General features: G+C 37.2%; 1 protein-coding gene across 3 annotated transcripts in view; it reads right to left on the reverse strand.

Moving 5' to 3' along the window:
* Window positions 1-2,784: 2,784 nt before the first annotated feature.
* LOC126281327 (protein tramtrack, beta isoform-like) overlaps window positions 2,785-12,941 on the reverse strand; it is a 137,999-nt gene continuing 127,842 nt past the window's right edge. For all 3 annotated transcript variants that reach the window (XM_049980184.1, XM_049980186.1, XM_049980185.1), the window contains exon 11: window positions 2,785-5,155. In XM_049980184.1, coding sequence (XP_049836141.1) covers window positions 4,892-5,155 — 264 coding nt within the window. In that variant the 3' untranslated portion in view covers window positions 2,785-4,891. The remainder of the gene's footprint in view (window positions 5,156-12,941) is intronic.

Raw genomic sequence — 12,941 nt, forward strand, 5'->3', positions numbered from 1 at the left:
CCCTCCCAATCCACTACACCATCTCGCCATCTTGTGCTCTAAATTCATTGATTCCAATGTGATGCTTCCCTATCCTGTGCAACTGTTGCCTCTCCCTCCCATGTTCCTATCTGGTATTCCTGTTGCCTTCCCCTGAGCTGTCACCCTATCTTCCCCAATCCTCCCTCCTCTTATCCATCACACCTGACACAACTGCCCATCTACACCACACACTCCACCTTGAACAATTTTCAAATGAGGTTCACTCACTGCCACAAACTAATGTGACTGCTGGATACATCTTATCACTGGCACAATCAAATCTACTCCTATACACTGGCTACCAGTGCTAAGTCATATCCCCCCACCAGATCTCAGATGTACAGGCATTCTCTCAAGAGAATTCAAAAAATAATGGACAATCCAGAACTAAAGATAGTCTGATATCAGCAACACAAATGCTAGTCACCTGTATTTGAGAAAACGACCAAGAGACGGCATGAACTTGAAGAACAGCAACTACCAAACCACCACTGAGTGGCAGAAGACACTTAATGACAAATGCTGCTCAAAAATGCCTTCTATGAAGAAGACGCCACCCGGTTTCAATCTGCCTTGCAGACAATGGTCCACACTAAACAGTATCTGAACTATGGGAATTGTGCAGCCTCCCACTTCAAGTGGAACATAACTTCAATGCCCAAGTGAGACTGTGGTGCTACACAACAGACAATCCAGCACATCATCACTGCATGTAGGACAAGAAAGTATAACGGCAATGCTAGTGACTTTGCTCTCGTGACTCTACGAACTATAGACTACATTTGTAATCTAGACATACAAGTGTAAATTTCAATCATGACAGATATTGTAACTCTAGGCATATGCTAAATACGTAATAAATAAATAATCTAAGGGATAATGAAACTGTCTACATCCCTGTACTATCATACAAAACCAGTGCCTTATTTTCAGATTTTTTCCCCCTTATACACAGCTACAAGGAAAACTCAGGTAAGTGGCACTTTTAACACATACTGTTGAGCCTATGCAATTAGTAAATGGAGATTGGTCTCTTCTATGTAACAAAAGTATGCACCATTTTATATTCACAAGAAGCGAGAACATAACTACGTAAACCCGTATAACAAAAATGGTAAGGCACTAGTACTGAAACATAGACCTAGTCTCTAGCCTATCAACAGGAAATCACTCCTGTGCGAGACATTCAATTTTTCTCCCAAAATGTTACTTTACAGCAAGAAATGACACACAAAAAGTCAATGCTCTTCTGTCAGCTAATTCCACACACTATGAGGTCAAAGACAAAACTGCTGTCCTAATTTTAATTTAATATAAACTTCAATTGTGTGATTCACATTTTACCATGAATGTCTATACAAAGATAGCTGAAACAGAATTGTGGAAATATTTATGTGCTTGTACAGACTAATTAAGTTTTTGTATAATCAATTATAATAATCATTTATAAGAAACATGTCTCATTATTTAAAAAAAATAATTACTAAATATTTTTCTAAGCCATAAAAGTTGATGTAGGTTGATTCTTACAAAGAAGAAAACAGCAACCAGCCACTATTAATACTGCTATTTATTCAAGTGAATAGCGCCGTAACCGGTTTCGAACTGAAAAGTTCATCTTCAGACGGCTGTTCACAATATTTATAAGACACACTTTACATAATTATCAGTTTTTTGATATTTATGCTTCCACTGCAGCAAAATATTCTTGGTGTGTTGGTGCCATCGAAAATTCCGCGAAAATTTTTTGCGAAGTTGCAGGATTGCATTTTTTCAAATATTGTATAATATATGCGGCACTCATTTGATTTGCAAATGACCATATTGTGCAAAGCAACACACACACACACACCAAAAATTGGTGTGTGTGTGTGTGTGTGTGTGTGTGTGTGTGTGTTGCTTTGCACAATATGGTCATTTGCAAATCAAATAAGGGTCGCATATATTATACAATATTTGAAAAAATGCAATCCTGCAACTTCGCAAAAAATTTTCGCGGAATTTTCGATGGCACCAACACACCAAGAATATTTTGCTGCAGTGGAAGCATAAATATCAAAAAACTGATAATTATGTAAAGTGTGTCTTATAAATATTGTGAACAGCCGTCTCAAGATGAACTTTTCAGTTCGAAACCGGTTACGGCGCTATTCACTTAAATAAATAACAGTATTAATAGTGGCTGGTTGCTGTTTTCTTCTTTGTAAGAATCAACCTACATTAATTGTATACAGCCACGGTCTCACCATGTCAGTTTTAGACAAAATAGCATAAAAGTTGACTCTTAAAATGAAAGTTTTATTGATGACTTTACTCAATGTCACCAAACAAAGTTCTAATATCCAGAATAATCTCTACACTATACTCAGTGGCATATATTCCCATCTGCAGAATGATGACAGAGAAAGTAAAGTTTAAACTCTAGAATAAGTCAACACTGCCTGCCACTCATGTGGCTTATTCATAATTTTGAATAGTACATAAACACATCATCTTTCTTTCTTATATTGCAAGGTGTGTGTGTGTGTGTGTGTGTGTGTGTGTGTGTGTGTTTTAACCAGTATCACCACATCCAACTGGAGAATGAAGTTTCTAGTATATACTAAGTAATTTTATAACAAATTACAAATAACTGAAACAATTTGAAGGTGATAATATTTGCTAGAATAATGAGCTAAAACTGTATGGCACACCTAAAATTAAGAAACACTGCCAAATTCCAATGGATAGTGGAGTAAGGGAAGGTGACAAACAAAACAAATGTACTGGAAACAAAGTAGCAGATCTTTTATTATTCGCAAATCAAAAAGCTTGGTAGCAATTTATTTCATAAACTTTTAACTAGTTTATACACAGACTTCACAGCTCACCATGAAAAGGTGGGCCCTCACATCAGTGTATCCTCTCATTCTGTTACAATCTGCTACAATTTCCTAGTCAAAAACATTAGTATACTGAAATACTGACTTACATTTCAAAAAAATAAACAAGTTTGCAGTTAAAATAAAGTTAACAAACTAAATTTGATCTTTGATTCTGTTTCTATTAACATAAAGCACACAAACCATTTTCAGATCTCGTATTTTTTTAGTGATATATGCGAACAATATTTCTTGAAACGATTATTCAGTGTAAAAAACAGACGTCTCTTCAGTTAACAACAACAACAATATATATGTAAATATATATATGAAGGAAGGAGTGGTAAACCAGAGGCAAAGATGAGAAGGGGAAGTAGAATTTCTGAGATTTCACAGTTAATAAATCACAGTCAATCACTGCTGAATATATGGGCAATTATTTTTGAAATAGATTTCATGCCCAACAAGTAACATGTCAGTGAATTCAATTTCACAAAGTGCCTCGATTAAGACTGCTAACAAACTGCTGCTGAAACAAATTTGTCAAAAGATAGAACTTCCATCGATGACACATTAGTTGTAAAAGCTCAAATGTATGTACAAATCTTCACTAACAATATGTACAAAACAAGCCCTCATCACAAATATACTACAAGGCAACAAAACAAAATAATACTACAAAAATATCTTAATTTACAGGTATTAAATTCATTCACAGTACCTCTGCACAAAAAGAACTAAAAAAGAGAATTTACACATTTAGAACTATGTGTGGCACGATTTTAACTGATTGTATGAGCTCTGTTTCACACTTTAACTGCAAGACTGTCAAATGCAAGTACAAAGATTGTTTTAAAGCTTCAAACTATGACTTAGTCTGTTCTTCCTTACTGCCTATTAAATTATGTTCAATATATCATAAAAGTAACACTGAAACAGAAATATGAACATAGTAGTCACAGTTAACCCACAAATTACAACAAATTAATGACACTATTCAACGAGTGACTGACAAAGACTTAAGACCGGTTGTCCAGTCCCTAACAATATAAATCACAATTAACTGTAAAGGAACACAGTTATTTATCTAAATTACTTTTTTACTTGCTTAATTGAAGACCACAATAAAGGGAGAATTTTTTCTTTATCTACTAATTTTCACATATAAAAATGAAAATTATATGTCTCCAATCAGGTTACAACTATTCTTTTGTATAAAGTATCTACTACAAATTTATGTTATCGAGACTGGAAGGATACGGGAAGTAAATTTTGCTATTAACTGCTCCCCATAAAAACTAATGGAACTGTGTACTGCTTTTGATAAGCTGCGATAAGGATGCTGAGACTGTGTGTAGTGTAAGTGACCTCAAAACTTACACTTCTTTAGAGCTCTCCCGCTACATAAAACAATTATGTTTAGCAACTGCACACTTTCTATAATGACTTTAGCTTCAACTGATTAAGTAGCGTTACACACAAATGCAGCAGGGAATGATCACTGAATGGGCAGAAGACATTATGGAAAGTGTGACCCAATATACAATATTCACATTTGCTAAAAACTTTTTACACCGTGAACTAAAATCACCATCAGCTATAGGATCAATAAACAAGGAAAACATTGCTGGAGTACTTAACCAGAGAATCAAGTCGAGCGACGGAACAGGAATATCTCCATCTCTCTAAAACACACACACACACACACACACACACACACACACACACCTCACGGGAGCATGGGGCAAAAGGGGGTTCTCCACTATTTAAATGTGTTTCTCACGGAAAAGAACCTTAGTTATTGCAGTTTCTATTTGATCATCTCACCTTATTTCATTATTTAACTCTGGGTTTTTTATAACTGCCCCAGGCTTTTCATCAATTCAACTGTCAGTGATCCATAAGTGTTTCTAATTATATTTCAACATGCTGAATCACTATTAGAGATACTCATGATTTATCAACAAAATGCCGTCACAAATTTAAGATGATGCAAGCTGGATCTTGCCTCACTTATCGTCATCTTGTTTATCTTCTTCTCCATTTTCTGTTTTTATTACAGTTTTATGACAACTAGTCTCTTCACCTTGGAGCATATCTTCACTTAACTCATTTGTAAAATCAATATCATCATCAATCTTGGAAACAGTACGCTCTTCTTCATCGACCCCACTTTCATCATTTTTACACTGTATATTCTGCTTCCGACGCTCCTTCTTTCGAGGTTCATTTACAAGCAGTGATGAGGATTCATTGGCATCAGCCATTAAAACCTGCAAAATCAATTTGATAATTAATTTTCGAACATAGGCCAATTTTTACATTCACACTATGTCTGAAAAAGTAGTATCTCACTCACTTATGCACGCACATTTATTCATCTTCTCTGAAATCAGATTCCTGATATGCAAAGCTACGGGCATTTAAGGGTGCATCCCTGAATCACTTAAGATACTCATTTTTAAATTACCCTCAAACATAGAAAATAATATTTTGGTTTATGCAACCACATAAATCATTTAAATTATGCACACAACACTTCATTTCTCAATTAAGGGAGCGACACTTTATTAAGACATTGCATTCATGTACGCAGCAGGGCACATGGCTCAGTCATCAAGCTGCTGACAATGCGATGTAGGACAGACAGACAGACAGTACTGCAATCAAGGACAACAGAGTACCGTTACAGGAGATAGTGATGTCTGCTTCTCATTAGATGCTGAAATGCGGAATACAGAAAAGAACTGACAGTTGAGACACAATCCGCATTGCTAATACAATGTTGAACGACATGTGTTTGGCTGTTAACAGAGTAATACAGGTTTTCTACTGTGAGTACTGTGCATTATCAAAAGATCTTCCATAAAACCCAAAGAAATTCTGGTCATATGCAAAGGCTATCAGTGGCTCCAAAGTTAGAATCCAGACACTTGTGGGGAACACAAGAACTGAAATCGAAGGTAGCAAAAACAGAAAAGCTGAACTCCATTTTTAAATACTCATTTGTTAAGGAAGTTACAGAAGTAATACTCCAATTTACTTCCCACACCACTGCAAAAGTGGGTGACACAGATATTAAAGTCTGTGACATTGAGAAATGGCTATTTTAAACAATGCTCCAGAGCTGATTGGATACCTGTCAGTTTCCATGCAGAATTTGCAGCCAAATTAGACCTCAATTTAACCGTATTATGCTATGGATCAACTGAACGAAAAACTGTGTCCAGTTGTTGGGAGAAAGCACATATTACATCCGGCTGCAAGAAAGGTAACAGAATTGATCCATGAAACTACTATCCCATCGCGCTTACATCCATTTGTTGTAAAATCGAAGAACAGACACTTGAGCTCAAAACTAATGAGGTACTTCTAACAAAATGACCTCCATGCTAACCAGCATGATTCCAACCACATCAATTATGCAAAACTCAACTTGCATGTTTTTATGATGACACTCAAACCCATGGATCAAGGCAAATCAGGTGCACAAAGTTATTTCTTGACTTTTGAAATGCATCTGTTTCAGTTCCACACCAATGTCCACAAATGAATTTCAATTATGTGACTGGATCAAGGATTTATTGGTAGGGAGGATTCAGGCATGCCCTATGGAAGTGTTTTGGGTCCCTTGTTATTCATGTTGTGTATTAATAACCTTGCAAGTGATACAATTATCTACAATGAAGAGTATCTGAAAAAGATGCACAAGTATCCACACAGATATGGATAAGATTTCATAACAGTACAACATTTGGAAATTTATTTTAAACATCGAGAAATGCGAAATTATGTACATCACAAAAATGCCGAAATGTAGTGTCCTGTGACTACAATATTAATAAGCTACAACAGGAATCAATTAACTCATGCGAGCAGCAACAATATGCAACGCAGAGGGCAGACTTCAGTTAATTGGCAGAATAACTGGAAAATGCAGTCAACAAAGGAGACTGCCTCTAGATCACTTTTGTATCCCATCTTATAATCTTACTCAAGTCTATTGAAACCATATGAAACAGAACTAACACAGGTTATTGAATATATACAAAGAAAGTGTTCTCAGAGATTTGTTTGACTTGTAGGTGAGCATCGCATAAATGTTAAAAATCTGAATTGATAGATCTTTGAAAATACATGTCAATTGTGCTAAAGATATCTACTTATACAGAAAGATCCACATAAGTTGTAGCCTCAAATATTCCATGAACTGTTTAAGTTAGCATAATTCTCTTTTCACTCAGATTAATTGTGTGTGTGTGTGTGTGTGTGTGTGTGTGTGTGTGTAGGGGGGGCTCACTTAACAGTGCACGGTTTTCTCAAAGCTGTATTAATTACAGCAATGTCAGTATCAACTTCACATTTTCAAATGGAACTACTGTTAATTTCTGCTGCTGGTATCACACGAGGGTCACTCAGTAAGTAATGCAACGGCCCCCCCAGCCCCCCCCCCCCCCAAGCGAATTTCGGTTGGGGGGGGGGGGGGGGGGCAGGTGGGGAAATGCGGAATTTGTTGTGGGACATCATGGGATGCTCCCTCTTCAGCCTTACAGTTTCATAAAGTTCCAAAATACAGTGGCGTTATGTGTAGCCTCAAAATGGGTTCTGTAAGGGAGGTGTGTTCCAAGCAGAGAACTGTAATTGAGTTTCCTTTGGCAGAAAATCAGAGCATTGGAGATATTCATAGGCGTTTCTATAACATCTATGGAGACCTGGCCATGAGGTTGGCCGAGATGTCTATCATCATCGCAACAAGGTCATGCAAACCTGTCCAGTCTCCTGCACTGTTGGAATGTGCGGACACTCTCATTCAAAGTGACTGATGGTTCACAATCAAACGCCTCACTGCTCAACTGTATGTCTCTGTTGGTAGAGCTAACACACTTGTCCACCAGTTGGGATACTGAAAGGTGAGCCCCTGCTGGGTGCACCTCACAACCTAAAAGAAGATCATAAAGAGCAACAAAGGACCATCTGTGTGGAACTGCTTGTGATAATTTTTTGTCAAACATCGTCACGTATGATGAAACATGAGTTCATCACTTCAAACTACCATCTTTCCTCCAAAGAAGTTTAAAGCCATACCCTCAGCCGATAAAGTCATGGAGTCAGTTTTCTGTGACTCTAAAAATGGGTTATTCTGCTCATGTCCTCCATCATAGTTCAATTATCATTTCTTAAGTGTACCATGCTACCCTCAGGAAATTGAAGTAACAACTTTAGTGTGTACATCACCACAAAAATACTAATCATCTTCTCCTTTTCCATTACTATCCAAGGCTGCGCACTTGAGAGCAGCTCACAAAACTTTAGGACCGTTCTTCATCTGCCGCACAGTCCAGATCTTACCCTTTCTACTGCCATCTGTTTCGCCCAATAAAGGGTGCAGTCCATGGGAATCAGAAGGGGAGGTTATTGATGCAGCAAGATGTTGGCTCTGATATCAGCCAGTACAGTCGTACCAACCTGGCATAAGAGGCTCTCCCTGTAAGATGTCATAAGATCATCACACTGAACAAAGACGAGTTGAAAAATAAGGTTTTGTAGCTCAAAGAGTGCCAGGGAATAATATGGTGCATTAGAATCCCGAATAAAACCAATCTGCTTTCAGAAAAAAAATGTTTTGCATTACTTATTGAATGCCCCTCATAGTTATAAGAGATGAATTCAACTGCACTTCACTCTTCAAATTCCGATTACTACTTTCGGTGAAATTACAATATTTAAAACTTATGATTTATCTGTTTTCCACATGAAATGGATTGCCGTCCTCTGCGGAAGTTTGTGTTGTTACACAAAATGGTTGCATCAGGCTAAAGGGGTGCTCCAGCTTTACATAGCTATGAGAGTTTATTTACAAAAACAGACTAATTGAGAGAAGTTTCACTCAAAACTAATATTAATTACACTTGGCTGCATGTAGCTCGACCAATACACAAACAAGAAGGCAAGAGATATGGCATCTAAGATTAGTCACTAGTTACCAACAACAGTTCTGCTATTGTTCCTGCCAGAGCCTCAAAAGAATGGCCCACGTAAAAAAAGCTAGATGGGTTTGTAAAACAGGGAATTAAGGAACAAACACTGTTAAGTAATAACTTCACACCCTGAATTTAATGTCAAGATACACACTTATATTCCAGAATTACATCAACAGCAACAAAAAGGAATTCACAAAAGAATGCATTCATAATTAGTTCCTTAGAAATCCACTTATATCATCAAGTATTTGAAAAGCCCTCCATGTACCGTGATACATGTTTGCAATCGCTAATACAGGGACTTACTAGACAGACTGAAGAGATTCCTTTGATACTATTGCATACACTGCAAGAACACAGCATTTTAAATGATACTGGTTCATCAGAACTTGTGCAGAGACTTCACCTTTTGAGCATACCCCAGAAATAAAGTTCAGTGGCATCAAATCAGGCAAATAGACAGGACACCTGATTAATACCTTCATGTCCTATCCGGCAACTCGTAAAGAGCTGGGTGAGCACTTTCCCAGCCACAAGCGAGTAGTGAGCCATGCACCCATCATGTTGGTACCTTATACATCCATGTATTACAACTTTTACTTCCTCTATGTCAGCCAGTAGCGCTTCAGTACGAAACTGTGTGTATCTTTTACCCATTAGGTTTGTACAACGAAGTAAGGATCAATCATATAGTCTCCAATCCAGTGCTGGTATACTTCCTTGCATCCCAGAAATGTTTCATTGTGGTTCCATTTAAAGAAAGTGTATTTGTTGCCAATACTTCTGTAATTAATATAGCTATGAAAAAGAGACTATATGTTGTTTAGTGAGCACAATTTATCTGTGTGAAAACAGAATTACAATGTCTTCAACAGTTCTGGAAATACTGGAGGTGAATAGATTGCCTGAATTGCCCTTTACTCTTCAGTCGCCTGCTTGTCTACAGTATGTGCAAGATATTTTCTCATACACAATTTGAAAGGGAAGACACCCTAACATCTGGTGCCATGCTAAGTAAGAAAGATAAAAAGTAATATGGTGAAAATATTAAAGAATATTAGAGGACAAAAAAAGAGCAAAGGAGGTGGAACTGAAATTATTATGTGATCCCTATCTGGCCAAAAGCAGGAGTACAAAAATCTGATTCAAACAATAGTGAAATTATTCAAATCGTGAAGACCCTAAACCCCATTCAAATGGCAAATGATCAGGCTAATTAAGAAGCAGAATGCCAATATGCCTATCTATCAAAATACAGCTGAAAGTTGCTTTGAATACCACAATGCTCTGCTAGGCCTTGCCCCATCATCAGAGATGGTATGCCATTGCCTTCCTCCAACGTCTGAATGGGCTTACTGCGCCAATAATGGGGGGGGGGGGGTACAGTTTACATGTATTCCAAACCATGGTGTGAATTACACATTTTTCACATTAACAAATACTGCCTGAGGTGAAAGAAGTGGTAAGTTACAGATAAAAATTTAGGACTGGCCTAGGATCAAACCCTAGACATTGGATTCGTTGTCTGGCACATTATCCTTGAACCACCGAGTACACAGGCAAAAAATGTAACTCATCAATTAAGATATCAAAACTGAAAATTATGAGGACTGATTTAAGAATATTAAATTACGCAGCAAGTCCCACATCCATTATTAAATGAAGACGCCAGTCAAATCAGTGGCAACAGTACAAGGTTTATTGAAAATCACACGACCTAGGTTTCGACATCTTAAAAAGCATCTCTAGCAGGATCAAAGGTTAACACCTAACATGGTTAACATTATATAAACGTGAAAATATAGATATAGGGCAAAAGTAAAAACAAATCACTGACTTATACAGAATTTTTGCTCTTAACTGTTCACATGATATTGTGGAGGAATGTTATAATTATGTAGCCATAAGGCACAAATGAAGGTCAAATTCACCACCACAATAACAAAATCAGATAATATCATGCTGAATGTCATTAGAAAGTACTTCGCAAGTCCAACTAGTGAACTGACAGTATGTCAATGTCTCTTGAGTTAAGGAAAATTTAGGACACAAGACGGCAGTACATGTATGCAGGGAATAATGCACAGAAGTGCAGGTGAGCACTCAAATAGCCAGAAAATACCTAAATTATTAAAACACTGATATAAAAAAGATGGACTTGCTACCACTAATGGCAGTATAAAAAGACAAACAATGGCTTCTTATTAGGTTTCTGCCCAAATTTTTGTTATAGCGATCAATGAATTAAGTCAAATACAAAATAATGTGATGTACATCATTTGTAAGTGGTAAAAGGGGGGGGGGGGGGGGAAGAAATAGTAAAATAATGGGTCACAATATAAAAAACAATGGCATCTTATTAGGTTATTACCCAAATTCTTTTTTATAGAAACCAATGAATTGAGTCAAATATAAAATAATGTGACATACACAATCTGTAAGCGAAAAAAAGGGAGAGGGAGGATTAAGAAAATGATGGGTGATGATGGAAAATGGAAGGGAATCAAGGGGGTGGGCAGACTTTAATTATTTACATAATGGCCAGAGCATCCTGAGATAGCAGTCGTGTGTGTGTGTGTGTGTGTGTGTGTGTGTGTGTGTGTGTGTAACAGTCTTTTCACTGTGCCTGTCTGCAACTCAATGTCTCCCCATCTTCATGATGAGTGGCAATCTATCCTTTTCATAATTGCATGTATTTTATTTACGAATTAAGGCTACTGCAGAAGCTTTTGGGAATGATACTGTAAATTTGGAGAAGCAAGACACACAAAAGTGCGGTACAAACTTAACCTTAACAACTGCCAAAACTTACAGCAGGATGGAAATCTGCTTCCAGCCGTCTTGTGTTGAAAAATTTGATAAACATATTAATAACAACATTTTACAGCTAGAAGAAATTGAGGGGAGACCATCAGTAACATTTAAAGGGAAGGAGAAATTGAGAGGAGACCATCAAATCCCAGCATCTTCAGAAGAGCAAGCCTTAGCTCTTTATTTAACAAAGGAGAAGTGAGGTATAATCAATAAACTTCAATCACTCCATTGTGATACGACATCAGAACAGGCAGATCAACTACACTGCACTTACAAAAACACAAGAAGTTTATTTAATCCTGACTTTTTGCTGTTATCACATTTTTGGCCAGTTTTGAGCAGTTCGAACTTGCTGCTAGTGCAACTTTTTATCGAACATGACACTTTTGTACGGACAAAACACAACGAGAAAGTTTACATGAAGCAGCGAAGTGCCTGATAACATTCATGGATTTCTTGAAAGTCACCTTTCCATGCAGAAATAAAAATGAGATGATAACTGAGAATTTTTGGACTAAGATGTTATTTTTATGACAAGAAAAATATTTTACAATATTTAAGTGGTTTTGTTCACTCATTTGTCACCATCAAACTGCAAGTACATGCTTCAAGTGTAATGTGTGTTACATTGGCAGTGCAGCTGGAACTTTACATAACTACTTGCAGCACGTGCTTTTACTCTGAAGGTGACCACCGACCACCGAGTGATCGAAACCTGTTGTCGTATTGTAAAGTCCTTTCAGGATACTTACATAAAAAAATAAAAGAACATAATTGCTCACTAACTTCACTGATCATACGTCACTTTCCCACATTTCAATGGATATTGCTTCATATACTACAATTTCAGTTGATGCTCTTTATCCATATGTAGCTGGATTTCGTCATCCTGATTGCACGCCATTACGATGGTCCAACTGGCTGCCATCTTCAGGTGAGAGTGCAGATACACAATCACGCCAGATCTAAAGTAACATCAGATACAGCAGCTCAGTTATTCCCAGGGAACATGCCGTTGTGCAACTGCGAGACACGAAAGAACTTCAACTATCTCCAAGGAAGAACAACTCCTAAGGAGGAACAATTCCTATTTTTCTTCCTCAAATGTCGTATGTGCTCAGCTTCTGGATCAGAAGAAATTAAGGGACCTCATCATGTATTCCTATTAATAAAAGGCAATGATCTGGAAATCGGTAAGGCTGTAGCAAAAAAAAATTCCAACTGCCTCTTGTACTTACAAGAGAATGACCTAATCTGACATGTC

Source organism: Schistocerca gregaria, chromosome 7 (assembly GCF_023897955.1).
Source record: "Schistocerca gregaria isolate iqSchGreg1 chromosome 7, iqSchGreg1.2, whole genome shotgun sequence".
Lineage (NCBI taxonomy): Eukaryota > Metazoa > Arthropoda > Insecta > Orthoptera > Acrididae > Schistocerca > Schistocerca gregaria.